The sequence below is a fragment of the Ornithodoros turicata genome, chromosome 3 (genome assembly GCF_037126465.1).
Source record: "Ornithodoros turicata isolate Travis chromosome 3, ASM3712646v1, whole genome shotgun sequence".
NCBI classification, from domain to species: domain Eukaryota; kingdom Metazoa; phylum Arthropoda; class Arachnida; order Ixodida; family Argasidae; genus Ornithodoros; species Ornithodoros turicata.
In genome coordinates this window covers 23,202,154-23,216,596 of record NC_088203.1, presented here as the reverse complement: position 1 = coordinate 23,216,596, position 14,443 = coordinate 23,202,154, and the positions used below count along the sequence as shown (strand labels likewise).

Genomic DNA, 14,443 nt, shown 5'->3' with positions numbered 1-14,443 from the left:
TGAATCTAGAAGATGACTCAGGGCGCGGCTCGCAAATGATAGCGATGACGCGCTGGCTGTGCTGATACGCTACAGGTGCATTTAACATACCGTAGAAAAAAAGGAACATAGAGCATCTCACGTCGAGACTGGGAGGTACCCGTGTTCGAATCCCTGTGCCGGTTATGCTGTGTGGGGGTTTTTCCTGGGTTTTACTCAGACGCTTTCAGACACATGTCGGCACAGTTCCCTTAGAAGTCGGCCCAGGCCGCGCATTCCGCCAGGGAGTCAGTCGTGACGTCATCCACTTCTGTGAGGCCGACAACGGCGAGCCCTTTCACCAACACCACCACAAACAGTGAAGGCTAAGACTGGGACATGCACTCACTACCAGCAGATTTATTAAAAAGACAAAGGGGAAGCTTAAATACAACTTCAAATGCTACGCTCTCCCTCTGCTTGGGAACATTGTTCACAGTGAACAAATGCTTATGTAGTCAGCAAGCCATACAAGCTGTCGGTAAGAGATATGGGAGAAATGCTGATCCACCGTTCCCGCCTGTTCGTCAGTTCTTGTTGTGTCATTGTCGCGTTTCTCACACTGCTCCTCAGACTCGAGGAGATGTCTTTTTTGGAAGAAATATTTCCTCTCTGTCGAATGTGTGTCGCCTCCACAATTTCCCTCTTGCTGGGGGAACTTTGATTTATACGTCATTTCGCACTGATTCAATAAGGCCATGAAGCCAAAACATTTCACAATATCATATGTTACCAATGTTCTGTTTCCCTTCAATAGCCCTCTTATTCTTTGAGTAACACATCGACCGATTTCGCTTATATAACATTTTCCGCATGAAAACATCAAATAGCTTTAGGAGGGAACATTCCACTGATAAGGAATGATCATGTAAAAAAGTTTTTGGATTTGTTGCCTTGGTTGGATCAGTGCGAAGTGATTTCTAAATCAAAAATTCATTTCCCTCTGGAAAGAGAAGTGCTGTCCACACTACTGCGTTTCAACGCGTCCGTCTCTCAGCGTCTTTATGTGACGGACCTTTGCAACGCTGTTTTGCAAGAAACGACTCGGACGAATGTCGGCACAGTTCCCTGATGTCTGCCCAGAACGCATACTACCCATGTATCAGGCATTTCCTGCTGTCCAATCTCTATCTGTTCCATATCTCTAGGCCGATCATAGCCACACTCTTTGAAATAGGTCTTCTATCGTGCCGTCAAGAGCTGCCGTGTCTTCTAGATTCACGGTGAAGGCCGAAGTTTTAGACGAGAGATGCCCACGTGACCCGGGAGAAAAGAAAATACCATAAGAAATTGTCTTGCTTTTTTTTTTTTTTTTTTGGCGCGTACGCCGTGTAGAACACTTTGAGCAAAAAACACTTTGAGCGCAAGCGCACACTCAGCATGTAAAGCGCACGCGAGTTGAGGCAGTACATGGTAATTGAACATACATTATCGCATAAATACCACGAAGCATATAGTTAGCCGGAATAGTTAACAAGGAATACATCACAGCATGATAATATGAGAGAGCACTGAATCACAAGTAAGTGGGAAACGAAATCAGATAACGAAGTGAACATTGGGAGGGGGCTCTAGAACAGGCCCGTAATTGGCTGTCTTGAGGCCCACACTTTTAGCTGAGGATAGCATTGCCTGCAGCTTCGTCTTGTCTTTGACAGTGGTCCTGACAGTGGTTTGACCTAATGCGTGCAGTTCCGTCCGTATCTCGCCAGCGGTCTGGGGCACTGGTTGTGATGAGCGCTGCGCTGGAAGAGGTTCCGTTGCGGTACGCGATCTTTTTCTCCGAGATTCCTGTATACCATCACCCCAGTACTCAGATTCACATTTTACATGCGCATGAGCATTCTTGGGGCATGGTATACGCTCCGCTGTTTTCGTCAGCTTGAGTGCGTCGGCGGTAGGGTTCCATTTGTTAGTTTTCGCGTGGTGTATTTTCTTGAGGATGTCATTTTATTTCTCTATGCCCTGGCTTGAAAAGGAACCGAGACACCTGAACTTTTTGTGCTTTTACTGAAGCACGATGAGCTAGTATGTGCATGTAGCGACGTGCAGATGCCGGTCATCGTCAGCGCGTCAGCATCGCGCTGTCATCGTCAGCATCAATGCGCGGCTTATCGCGACCGAGATATCATGTGGCGCGCTAGGTGCAGTGGGCGCGTACCGATTTGTGGTGGAATGCTGTATTTTGAAAGTTGTTGTCAGTAAAGGTTCACGTCTTGACAGAGCTGTTTCATGAGCCTCACTCCTTCCTGCCTACCTACATGCATATATGGCTTAACCCTGCCAGCGCCATAACCTTTCCTCTGTTTACCCACGTCAATGAAAACTCCTACAAAGCTCGCCGCCTCTTGCTGGGCACTTGCTCCTGTTCTGTCAGTCTCTAAATGAGTCATCAGACTCCTGAAAAGTTCCCACAGCTTTATGACCAATTGCTCCGTGTTTCGAAGCAATGTCACTTTCATTTTTCCAGGCAGTTTCTGCAGCAACGTCTTGCAATCATCTCCCGTCAGACTTGTGAAGTCACGACCCTTTTTCTCGTTTTGCCAAACTTCAAATTTAACACCACAGGTGTTGACAAGTCGAACAAAGTGTGCGAGGTGCTCTTGCCTAGCGGTAGGCCTTTACAGCTCAGTGGCGTTACCGCTTGAGACAAATTGATTCTCCCACCTGTTGCCACTGTGGTGCTCTTGAGGATCTGGAGCACATTCCTCTTCATTGCCCTCACTACGAACCTTCCCGAACCACACTCTCCGAGTCTCTTCGTCAGCTGGACTCTCGCCCTTTCTCCCTACCGAAATTGCTTGGTCCCTGGCCCAATCCAGCCCAGCAAAGCTCTGCGCTCAAAGCTCTTCTGACATTTCTGGACACCATCGGACTTCGATCGTTATTGTAAAGGGGCTCGTTATTTTATTCCCCCATTCCACCAAGCACTGGGGTAGAGTATCGCCTGTTGCGATGAAACTCCCCACTCTCCAAGGCCGAAAATAAAGTTGTTGTTGTTCATGATAACACTATCCAACAGGCCATAAAAAATTCTGATACGCATATCTAGCGTGTCCGGAATTACGAATGACGGGTCAAGTTTCAAGAGGGCTGTATATCGTACCCCATGTGCCAATTTGTCGCAATCCGCTTGCAGATTTTCCAGGGTACGCGCTATAGGACGTGTGTTAAAATAACTAACTGGAGTTTGCGGGTTCGCCCTTTCTTTAGCGTCTGCTGTGCAGAATGGGCAGGGGTAACTTGAACTGGCAGATTGCAAACCCATGACTAGTAAAACAAATTTCAAGTCAGATACGAAACCAACTGTCACAGGTATAAACACGTATCCCGGAAATTACAGGAGCGTCGTTGTGAACAGCTGAGGGAACGGGTCATAGCCGATCAAGTGCTATCTCGTGATTTGTTTAAATTGGGAGACGGGATTTTTTAAATTAACATTCATGCTAATGCATAGTAAAACCATTGAACAAGAAACATAAATGCAGTTACACCCGCTGCACCGCTTGCACTGTGCCGATTACATCTGTTCTTTCTGCTCCTTTCTCGCAAAGTATGCCGAACACAGATAACGTGATAAGATGAGGGCGATTCTCCAGCAACAAATAAATTTTGACTATGACACGAGGTGATTCATCACTGGTGATTTTCCAAGGTCCTGCTACCTTCTACGTATTTCTGGCGGATATGTTGAAAAAATGGTAGTCGCGTTCTTTTATAAAGGGGAGTACTACAGGATACTGAGCGGAATAACACATTACCTTCTGTATTCGTATACCAATGGAATGAAACGCATATGCCCACTATCCTGAGGCTCTGACTTCACGCTCGCGGAACGTGGGTATCGTCGGATCGTCGGACGTACTTCCCAACTCAACCGGGACAATGATGTTGTAGTTGTTCTCTAATACTTTCTATGTTGATGAACCGTATTTTCAGCAGAAGTGGAGTTGTAACGGTAATGAAACAACTGAATTAGTGGGTGTAGAGATTTTATAACCCATAAACATCGGCCCAGAAAAAGATGTAAGGACAACTGTAACACCTGTGTCTGACTGACAGTGGAGAAATACAAGCATCCAGCGAACGATATCGCTAGCGAACTAATGCAGCGAACTCTATTCATTTTATGTTGCTCGTTGAATGGAATGGAGATTTAATTATTCATTAACACATGGAAAGAAAAAAGAACCCTGTGTCTCCCAATTTTAACAAATACGCAAAGCGAACGATAACACTCGGTCGGATGTGATGTGCTTCATCGGCAATCTAGATTTCAGTTCTTACTTGCATCTTTATTTCAGGGGCTTTTAGTGCGCGATTATCCGCACTTTACCCAAAATCTGCGCGGTGGTTACAGAGAAAAAGCATAAAAACTGTTTCATAACACAGTGATCGTCCAGCTTTCTCACGACTAATTGTACAATTTTCTGGTCACTCTTGACAGAGCTCGTCGTACGTCGGAATTCCCGAGCTTCCAAAACGTGGCTTCGTACCGAGCTGAACGTTGGAGCAAGTGTCGCGGTACAAAATTTTGTGGACAATGCCCTTCAAGTCGCTGATGAACACCTTCTTCACAGCCAAGTCGAAGCACTGTCGTAGATTATCTAGAGAAAGTTGCATGTATTATGCGGCCACGTTTAGCTTCCTGCGATCACTTCTTCTAGATCCACCATAACTGACTTTCTTTCCTTTCCCTATGCCCTGCTTTACTTCGGGCAGTGACAATAATTTATTTTCTTGCTGAAGTGTGTTGCATTGCCTTCTTAGATGTTCTGCCTCGAACTTAGCGTGAGAAAGTGCGCGGGATAATTGCTGCTTTTTGTTCTCGCGTGTTTCGAGCCTCTGAACGAGTCTTGCACTCAGGGCCTCATCCTTCTGTATACGGTCATCTGCTGAAACGCCTCTATTCATTCAGATACATTCCTGCTTAGCTTGGACACAGTCCACTTCGATTCTTAAAGAACGTTTCCGTAGCAAGAACGCTTTCTTTGCACGCCCTTTTAGAGGTTTAAATTTCCATCTCGTTGACGTGCACACGACCGTAACTTCAGTAGTAATTATACAACCCAAGTTTTGCACAGAAAATGCACGGCAAGTATTGCACTTTTTACTTTAATTCTTTAAAAATTTAAATTTTACAATTGTGCATACTCTGGCTCAATGCAATATTTGTGGATTTTCTATGTAAAACTCGGGTTGTAGAAAAAAACTAAACAGAAAGGGAGCAGACAGAAATAAATAATTTATTTGAAAATTAACGACGCCATCTGGGCGACTGGTGCGGGCGACTGGGCATCCTTGGGCACGACGAAACACAGGGGCAGGTTGCAAAGCATCTCCACCCACAGAACCAGTAACCGCCCCTGGACAGCCGACAAGGGTCCGAGCATCCGCAGCCTATAGTGAACATCCACAGAACGTCTCGTGGACGCGTTTGTTGGGATGCTCCAATGAGTATACAGCAGCGGACGTCCCACATATATCACTCTGGGGACACCGTGCGCACCCCATCCGCACTGTGTCCACAAAGAGCTGTTTGAGCACCCCTTTTCGCTTTTCACCTTCCGCCTCGTTCTTCTCTCCGGGTCCGCTCTGTCGTCTGACTGCGTCGCCGCCAAAGGAAAAATCTGCGCAGAATGCTTGTTTTTTCGCAACGCGCAGAAGGGAGATCCACAGCCCGTTGTGCGGATGATTTCAAACGCCGCTGGAGAGGCTGAGGAACATGGCGGCATCTGCAATGGCTTGGAGTAATACGGTAATTTTCAACGCGAACAGCACCAGTACAGCTTGAATTTTGTGAAGAGTTAGGTGCAGGTGTTTTCTAGGTAACGGATTCTCCGTCGGGGGCCACTATCTATGACCGAAATACAGGTAAACGGCCGTGGTGCCTTTGTTTGTTAGCGCTCGCGTTTTAGACTCCTTTGTTCTTCAAGTAGCACTGGTTAGTGAAAAAAACTGCAAATGCAAAAAAAAATGCAATCGATCCTAGCTAAGCTTGTAATATAGGCATATTAGCACGTGTGTGCTACTTTTATTTTGTGGTCCACTCACTGTGTTCTTGATATTCTTTCAGGCATAAACGGCTATAACGCTCAGCATCGGCCACTCATTGCTGGGTGCGTCTCAGCGTCTTCCAGAGAGTGTTGGATGTTTTCTCTATGAGCAGTCTTGGAATTATTTACTCTCTTATGCGTTACAGGTAAGAATGCTAGGTAAACGGGAGGTATGGCCAGACGCTGGTATGCGTATGTGCAGAGACCGATGGTGTCTGTATTATGTCCTTCGTTTTTATCAGTGTGCCTCGGCGCCAGAACTTGGCCAGTGAGTTCCAGAGGCCGGAAGACACAGAAAGGAACAATTTAAAGAGACCGGTAGCCATTCATAAGGCGTGAAGGAGCGTGAGGATACAGTTGCGTCGATTCCATGCAAGATACCAACTAATTATACGGCGAGTAACATGGATGTTTTTTTTTCTTGTTTACATAACGTGACGATATTGGGACCACAATCTGTATGAACGGGAATGATATATGACACCTTGTCACGTCCTTTCATTATTTGTACTGCTTATGTGCCGGCAGGCATGTACGAATGCACATGTAAATACTAGTCTACAATGAAATAAAGTATTTTGGGTGCACACTTGCGTCCTTGTATTCATTTCATGATTAAAATTATGATATTTCCATAGGCGCGCGATACCCATGGGACTGGGATAGAGATACTCCACAGGCCCCTCGAAGATCCGCATCGGCGGTCCTACGACGTCCATTTCGCATAATTTTCTCTTGATTAGCACGGTAGTACGGGCGTAGTTAAAACGTAGCCGGGAGCAAATGTGTACATTCGTGAGACGCACTCAGCATCCACAGCCCGACGTTTGCTGGATGTTGATGGGCGGTTAATGGTTCTGTGGGCAGCTATGACCACAAGTTCTGGACATCCTGTGATGTCAGCTGTGACATCATAATGGCACGTCTGGGCAGGTCAGGACAGCTCTGGACATGCAAGGAGAAAAACACTCATAATACGGAGGCTGGGAAAGCAAGATTAAATATGATAACCATCTATAGCAAACAACAAAAAGAACCAGGCACAGAAGGAAAGCAGCCCACCACAACAGCAGTCACAGGGAGCGCAGTACCATGCGACTGCTCTGAACTTTCTTGCACTTTACTTTCTGAACAAACTTAGTCGCAAAATTATTAAGAATTGTTCTGGCGTTATTCCCATTTAAATCGAGGGTGCAGCTGCACTAGCGTCATCGTCAACTATCAACACGGACCTTTCGTGCCAAAAAAGAAAAAATATAAAGCATCAACAAAGGAAAGCAGGCAGGTCGGGGCATGTCAGGAGCCCTGTCATACTAGGAAAAATCACACGAGCGCTGGGCAACAGAGGAAAGCAAACATTTGAACAGAGTGAAAAAGACACTCACCTTCATCGGATATGTACACTGCATTCCCTCATTGTAGATCCCCTCGACACAAAATCCACCATTCACCAGTGACGAACCACACACCCATACCCCATCAGAGGCAAACAGAACCCCACCGAAGCTACGCTCTTCCACTAACGGCCAACGCAATTGCTAGGAACAGAATTAGCGCGTCCACACCCGCAAGAGTACAAGAAAGAAGTGAATCCTTGTACTGTCTGCAGGCTTTGCTCATTGGTCGTGACGTCATTCCTTTGTCTCAGGGCTACACTGTTTTTTTTTTTCACTAATGCTCAACTGGACAAGGTCCACCTGAAACAGTAGAGCTGCGGCATGACGTCATCACCCAAGCATGCAGCTACGTGGCTCAAGGATGTGTATGCTGTATACAGAGGACCTGTTACTTACTGCATCCCACAATTATTTCCTTTATTCTACTACAACGATTGCATAGGAAACAGAAAACATGAGAGGTGATTGTAGGAATTAAGCATTCCTGAAGCCTTTACTAAATTAAACTTACGAATACAGGAAAAAACTAAATATCCTAACACCAAAAATGGCTACATACAACGAGCTAGTCGAGACATGTCCGTCCCATCCGAGAGCCACGCAGATAACTGAATAATGACGATTTGTTCCTCCTGTATACACCGTTTTCCAGCCAGCCTCACACCCAGCGCTTTCGTACGCAGCACACTCCAGCAAGGAGGAAAGCGATATCAGGGAGGAAGCATACGGCCCGTGTGTTTTCCTTCTCTCTGGAATGTGTGGTAAACAGTTTTCAACGTCCTCCTGCAACTAGACGGCGCCGCGTTTCAATATGGCGGCATCCATGGGAAAACGGTGTATAAAGCCATGCACCTGTCCCCCTTGCGGTTACTCTCTGAACTAATTGAATCGCAAAAAATTATTAAGAATCGTTCTAGCTCTACTCCCATTCAAAGCAGTACTATCGACATCGTCAAGAATTTTTCTTTTCAAAAAGGAAAAAATGCAGAACTGCATGCAGAAGGAAAGCATGACAGAACAGGTCTGGGCATGTCAGCGCATGTCTATCAGACACCAAGGGAAAAAAAGCGGAGAGAAACACTTGAACAAAGCAGAAACCCAGTATCAAACTATTTCGAGACACACACACTCACGCACTCCTCTTACTCAAAAACAGTGCTCATCGTAAATCGATCCAGGAAAATGCACACCATCGACCATCCTCCATTTTTCTATGGCTACACTTTTTTCTAGTAACGGTCAATGCATTGCTACAGACACCTGAAACACTGCATGACGTCACCACATCCTGTCTGAAGAAGACAGCGGCAAGCACAAACACTCCTATTATTTATTGAATCGCAAGATTATTTCCTTTGTCCTACTCTTAGTGGTCATCATTCTTACATTAAACTTCATAACAAAGCACTGCGCATATTAGCGATTTTCACCCCCCCACCCCCCCAAAGGCTCATCATGGTAATTAGAATAACAGCAGCAGTAAACATTTGTCAGCAGCGATTAGTCAACGCAGACTCACCGCTCAATATAGCGCAAGAAAAGTTGACCGGGGCTCTGCTTCGACAAGAGCGCTTTTATAGCGGTTCGTAGCAATGTGAGGAAGAAAATATAGCGCAATTTTCTAGTGCTCTGTAGCAAAGCGCTATATGTGGGAACTGAGCTTAAGGTTTGTCTGCCTAGTGCAGGACTGCGGATAATTTCGACCAGCTGGTGTTCTTTTGCCGTGCCCCGGAAATGTCCGACACACGGTATCGATATATTTTTCATACGGTACCATTTTGTCGAAAACATGACAGAAGCCAAGGACATTCTCACCCCATGCATTTCCCATAGCGAACACCGCACCAAAAACGCAATATTTTTCTCTACGTTCGCATTGCAGTCGTTCACATGAATCGTAAAGAATGGTTATCAAACTTTCTACTTTCGTGGGCGAGGCTAACAATTTTGATACCTCTTTACTGGTTAGCACTTCCAGTTCTCAAAATGCTCTCCAGGATTTAAATACTAGAGGCATAGTTGCATCATTCTACCAAAATATTCGTTTGTAGGTGGAAAACTGCCGGTCCCTCGTGCTGGCGCGCTTGCCCAAATTTTTGCTCCCGTTGACAAGGCCAGCAAATTTCATGACTCCTAACTCATAAACGCTCCCGTTTATCGAAATATTCACCGGGATATAAATACTACGGCTATAGTTGCATCATTCTACCAAAGCATTCTTTTCTATGTAGAAAACCGTTGGTTCCCTGTGCTGGCGCGCTTCGACCCATTTTCCTATTGAGCCCTTGCATTTCACGTATACCTCCGTGGAACAAAGGAAATTATTCGTAGACTGTTCAAACTGCGTGAATATATTCGTTTTATGACATATTCGAGACAACCCCAGAGAGCACTGCAATTTATGAAAGTGAAATCAAGTTATTGAAGAAAAAGCGTTCAAAATGTATGGCGCCTACGGGAGGTGTTGGGGTAGGTTTCACCCAACACACGGGTGTATGAGGTGAAGCACGCTTTACGTTTTTTCCCTAATTCTTGGGAATCGTTACGCAACATGCCTCCCTGCATGCGCCCCTGCATGCAATCCATGTGTGACAGTAAGTCGCATGGGGCTCTCTTCATGAAACGTTCTGACTACCTCCGCGTCAAGACGGACGAAGATGACGACTCACCTGCGACTGAACAATGGCGCGCTAGAAGAATTACCATAACAGGTGATTGCATAAGTGAACTACAGCATCTCGTACAGCATGGTAGCACATGACATGCTAACACATTTCCGCACTGCGGCCTTTACGCATGCATAGGTCGGTTATTCGAACGAAATAAATCGCTGCTTGTGCTGCCGCTATGCATCTACCGAGTTTGTTTCGAAGAGGATGTCCAGGTCCTGACAAAAGTTTACTGAACACGCGAGCGGTGTACTTTCCCGTCCGTGAGACACTCCAGCAGGGTTGTTGGGATTTAATCCACATGGATTTGATCCGGTGGATTTTTTTATATTTTATCCACATAATTTAATCCGGGTTTTTAGGGATTTTGTCCAGAAGCGATGTGGAAGACAATCTTAATTCAATGTCCTTTATTTCTCGCTTTTATAGATAGTAGTGTTGACTGTTTACAAAAACCCAGGTACGCGCAACATTAACTTCTTTGTAACTTTTTAAGTTTGTAACTTTTTAACTTGGACTTTTCGCATTTAACGTTTTTCCCCGTTTTCTTCTACACTTGCCCATTCAGGTAGAGGCCCTCTTCTGCTTCCTGGGGGCACTGTAACTCAAGTACGACAGCTAATCCAGGCGTACAGCGTCTACACCGTTCACCCACGCGTGCATGGGACTCCACCCTTCAGAAAACAATGGAAACTCATTCAATGTTACTGGGAGAGGCAGTTCCATAAACCGAAACTATGAGAGGTCGCCGGAAATCAAGAATAGCAAAGCACATTTGTTTTTACTCTGTGTCACATTCCTAGGCTTGTCTAGAATCTCCAAAAAATAGCGACACGAATTCAAACCACGTTTTGAGCACATTCAAGCGATACCGAAACTACCCCGGTGTGTCGCTACCAGCGCACTCCCTCACCCACGAGCCCATCTCTGCTCCGCTGCTAGGGTGTCGTACTGAAGAGGAAATACACTGATTGTGTGTTCCGTAAACCTTTGTCAGGACCTGTACCTTTTGGTCTTGCGGATGCAAAGCTACAGTAGAATCTCTTTGTACGGAAGAGACCAGGAAAAGCTGGTCCCTTTATCAGCTGTTCAATTTACTGAAGGGATAAAACGCTGTCTTATATCCCTGACACACGGACACGTTTGAACTCCTTTACACAAAGGGACACCTAATGGAAAGGCGTCGCGTGACGGGGCACACGGCAAAGGAGAATCTCCTTTTACGAAACGGTCCTTTTGAGAAGCTGTGATCAGCTATCTCCGCTTTTTATCTGTAAAGGCATATGGCGTAGCTTCGAACGAAGGACGATACGACTACAATACTGTTGAACGAAGTTCAACAGTATTGTAGTCGTATCCTCAATTTTTCGCGCACTCGAAGTCTGCGTGCAGGTATTGCAGTGGGTATTTTGAATTCATTGGTCGTATTGTTATATTTACTGTTACTATGTCGTACGTGTAGACCGTTTTAATGGCAAAATCTAGCGCGACATCGGCTAAACACCAAAATGAGTTCTCTTGCCGTGTGTCACCGGCACTAATTTCTTTCGTGAAGGTGTCCTTTGCAGCTGTAAAGGGCCTCTACTGGAATTGACTTCAATCGTGCCCGCGTGTCTGGGGTATTAGATATCTTCCAGAAGTGGCAAAAGCGGTAGACAACCGTTGTGTGCATTGCTGTAGCAAACATATAGGAAAGGGGAAATATTGACAAGAACACAAGACTACACTCTTAAAAATGAACTTCGCCGCATAGCACGCTCCTGGCCAACCATAACCTCGAATGGTATCGTTATCTGCCCTGATTTGTTGAAAACGGGAGGCGTACGCCTTTTTTGTGACAATTGTGAACAGCATAAGTGTCACAAAAAAGGCGTTTTCAACAAATCAAGGCAGATATCATTCGAGATTATGGTTGGCCAGGAGCGTGCTATGCGGTGAAGTTCATTTTTAAGAGTGTACTGCGGTCTTTGCTGCGGTTTCCGGTACGCATAACTGCTGAGCTGCAAAAATGCACCAATTTTTGTTGGTGACACCTCAGAATCTCTTTTTTCTGAACGACGTCGTCCACTGCTATCTCCCTTGTGTTCAAAACAATTGGTGCAAACTTGTTGCATTGGTGTTCGTCCCCACAAACCATACACATCTCAGATACATCATGGCGACATCGCAGATTGGATGTTACGATATCCGTGGGAGCTTCACAGAGAGCCCGTTTGCGTAGAAAGTACATCCATGCGACTCCAGGTTCCTACTGTTTTCACATCCCAGAACCGTCGCATAGACGTCTATTTTGCATATTTGGATGTTCCGGGGGTATTTCAAAATTTATGCTATTTTTGTGTTTAATGAATTTGAAATTGATAGTGATTGATTGCTATAGCAAATGAATGCATAGTTACGTGTGGAGGATGAAAACAAACCGAAATCTCAGCGATATGCTGGAAACAATGCAAATACTAAGGCATCGTGTTACGTGTTAACGAACAAAGCACGCATCAAGTGAGTTCACCAGAGGCGTGCATCCCATGCGCTATAATGTCACCGGTCATTTGACCAATGACATTAGCGCTTGTATATGGGCCACCGAGCGGAAGGTGATCCAGAAAACAAGTGGGAAAGGAACACCAGCGCCAGACTTTATCGCTTCTCAGTTACGCTGCTCACACAACTCAAGTAATGGCCATTCTTAAAATGCTACGCAAGGACAAGAACGCGATCCCATACCTCCACACGGAAAAGACTATGGATCACACTCTTAAAAATGAACTTCACCGCATAGCACGCTCCTAGCCAACCATAATCTCGAATAATATCGTTATCTGCCCTGATTTGTTGAAAACTGGAGGTGTACGCCTTTTTTGTGACACTTATGCTGTTCATAATTGTCACAAAAAAGGCGTACGCCTACCGTTTTCAACAAACCAGGGCAGATAACGATATCATTCGAGATTATGGTTGGCTAGGAGCGTGCTATGCGGTGAAGTTCATTTTTAAGAGTGCACAGCCAATTAAAGAGGCTGTCACGTCCGGAACCCATCTATGCAACCGAAACCATCATGTCCGGCTTCAGCCGACAATCCACTTACGTAATGGTTTCGTCCGAAAAGTGCTTACATATTGATAAACGAATTTTAAACATCAACACGTGACGTGACGACTCTTCCTAAGCGGAGGAGTGAGAGGGATGTAACTTGGATACACTTCATATGCAGATCTCTGCATGAGCGTAAGGATGTTCGTAAAGCTCCCCCTTTGCTGTCGCATTGGACCTGACACCATAACACCTGTGCCACACAGCAGCGAAGATGATTTATTTTAACACGTGCTGGAAGTTACGTCTCCACGTGTCAGGTGGCTCGACATCTTTGCATCTTCTGCGGCGTGTTGTCATGTTGTCCACAATTTGAAAAATGGAGCCAAATCCTTTGTTCGACTTCGGGCTCGCACAATCGTTCAGGACGTCGTGACCGAAGTCGAACACTACGAAGCCTTCCTCGAAGCCGTAGACGTTGTACGCCCAGCATATCTGAAAAACAGAAAAGCGGCTACCAGCTTGTACGGCTACCGCGTTTTTCCTAGCGAGGGACGCGCACGTCATGCAGATCACGCACGAAGCACGGATACAGCGCGCGAAAGAACAGGGTACGCAGCTTCGACCAGTGTACATTTCTGTCTTGGTACTCAAGGCAAGCACAAATTGACTTGTAACGCTAGGGTCATTCCATGCCAAACATGTCGCACATTGAACGAGAACATGTTCAACACAGATGTGCCTGGTTGGGTCACAGGCATTGCGCTCGGCCATCCCGATTTCTTTCAAATTAATTGTGTTTTATTGTTTTCATGCAGCCAATCCACTCCCGACTTATTTCTGCAGGAAATTTTTTTTCGCGCCGTGGCTGCCCCTTGAATATTGCTCTTTGACATGTAACCTACCTGGCGAAAAAATAATTCTAGCGAAATTCCATTTGCGCAAATTCTTACGGCATCTCTTCTGAGTGAAGGCAAAGCATAATATTTTCGTGTCAAGACCCGATGAAGGACACATTTCACGAGAGTTTGTGCCCTGAGAAAACTTTAAAATTTCGGGAACTTACGGAACTTTGCAATTTTTTTATAGCTATTTCAGCTTTTAGTGGTGTTGTGTAGGAGGCATAGAATGTGTTAAAAATATTTTGACTTGTAACAGTACGCGAAAAAAAAAAGAATTTTGGTAATATTGCTTTTTACCATACATTAAGCCTGAGGTGGTCCTGATAAAAATATAAGAAAAAATACATTTGATGGTACGCCTCTTAGGCAT

The 14,443-nt window shown here is 45.4% G+C and overlaps 1 protein-coding gene across 1 annotated transcript in view; it reads right to left on the bottom strand.

Annotated features, from left to right (window-relative positions):
- Nucleotides 1-13,430: 13,430 nt before the first annotated feature.
- Nucleotides 13,431-14,443, bottom strand: part of LOC135389210 (uncharacterized) — a 55,339-nt gene continuing 54,326 nt past the window's right edge. The window contains exon 19 of the mRNA XM_064619274.1: nucleotides 13,431-13,666. Within this exon, the coding sequence (XP_064475344.1) occupies nucleotides 13,451-13,666 (216 nt within the window). The 3' untranslated portion in view covers nucleotides 13,431-13,450. The remainder of the gene's footprint in view (nucleotides 13,667-14,443) is intronic.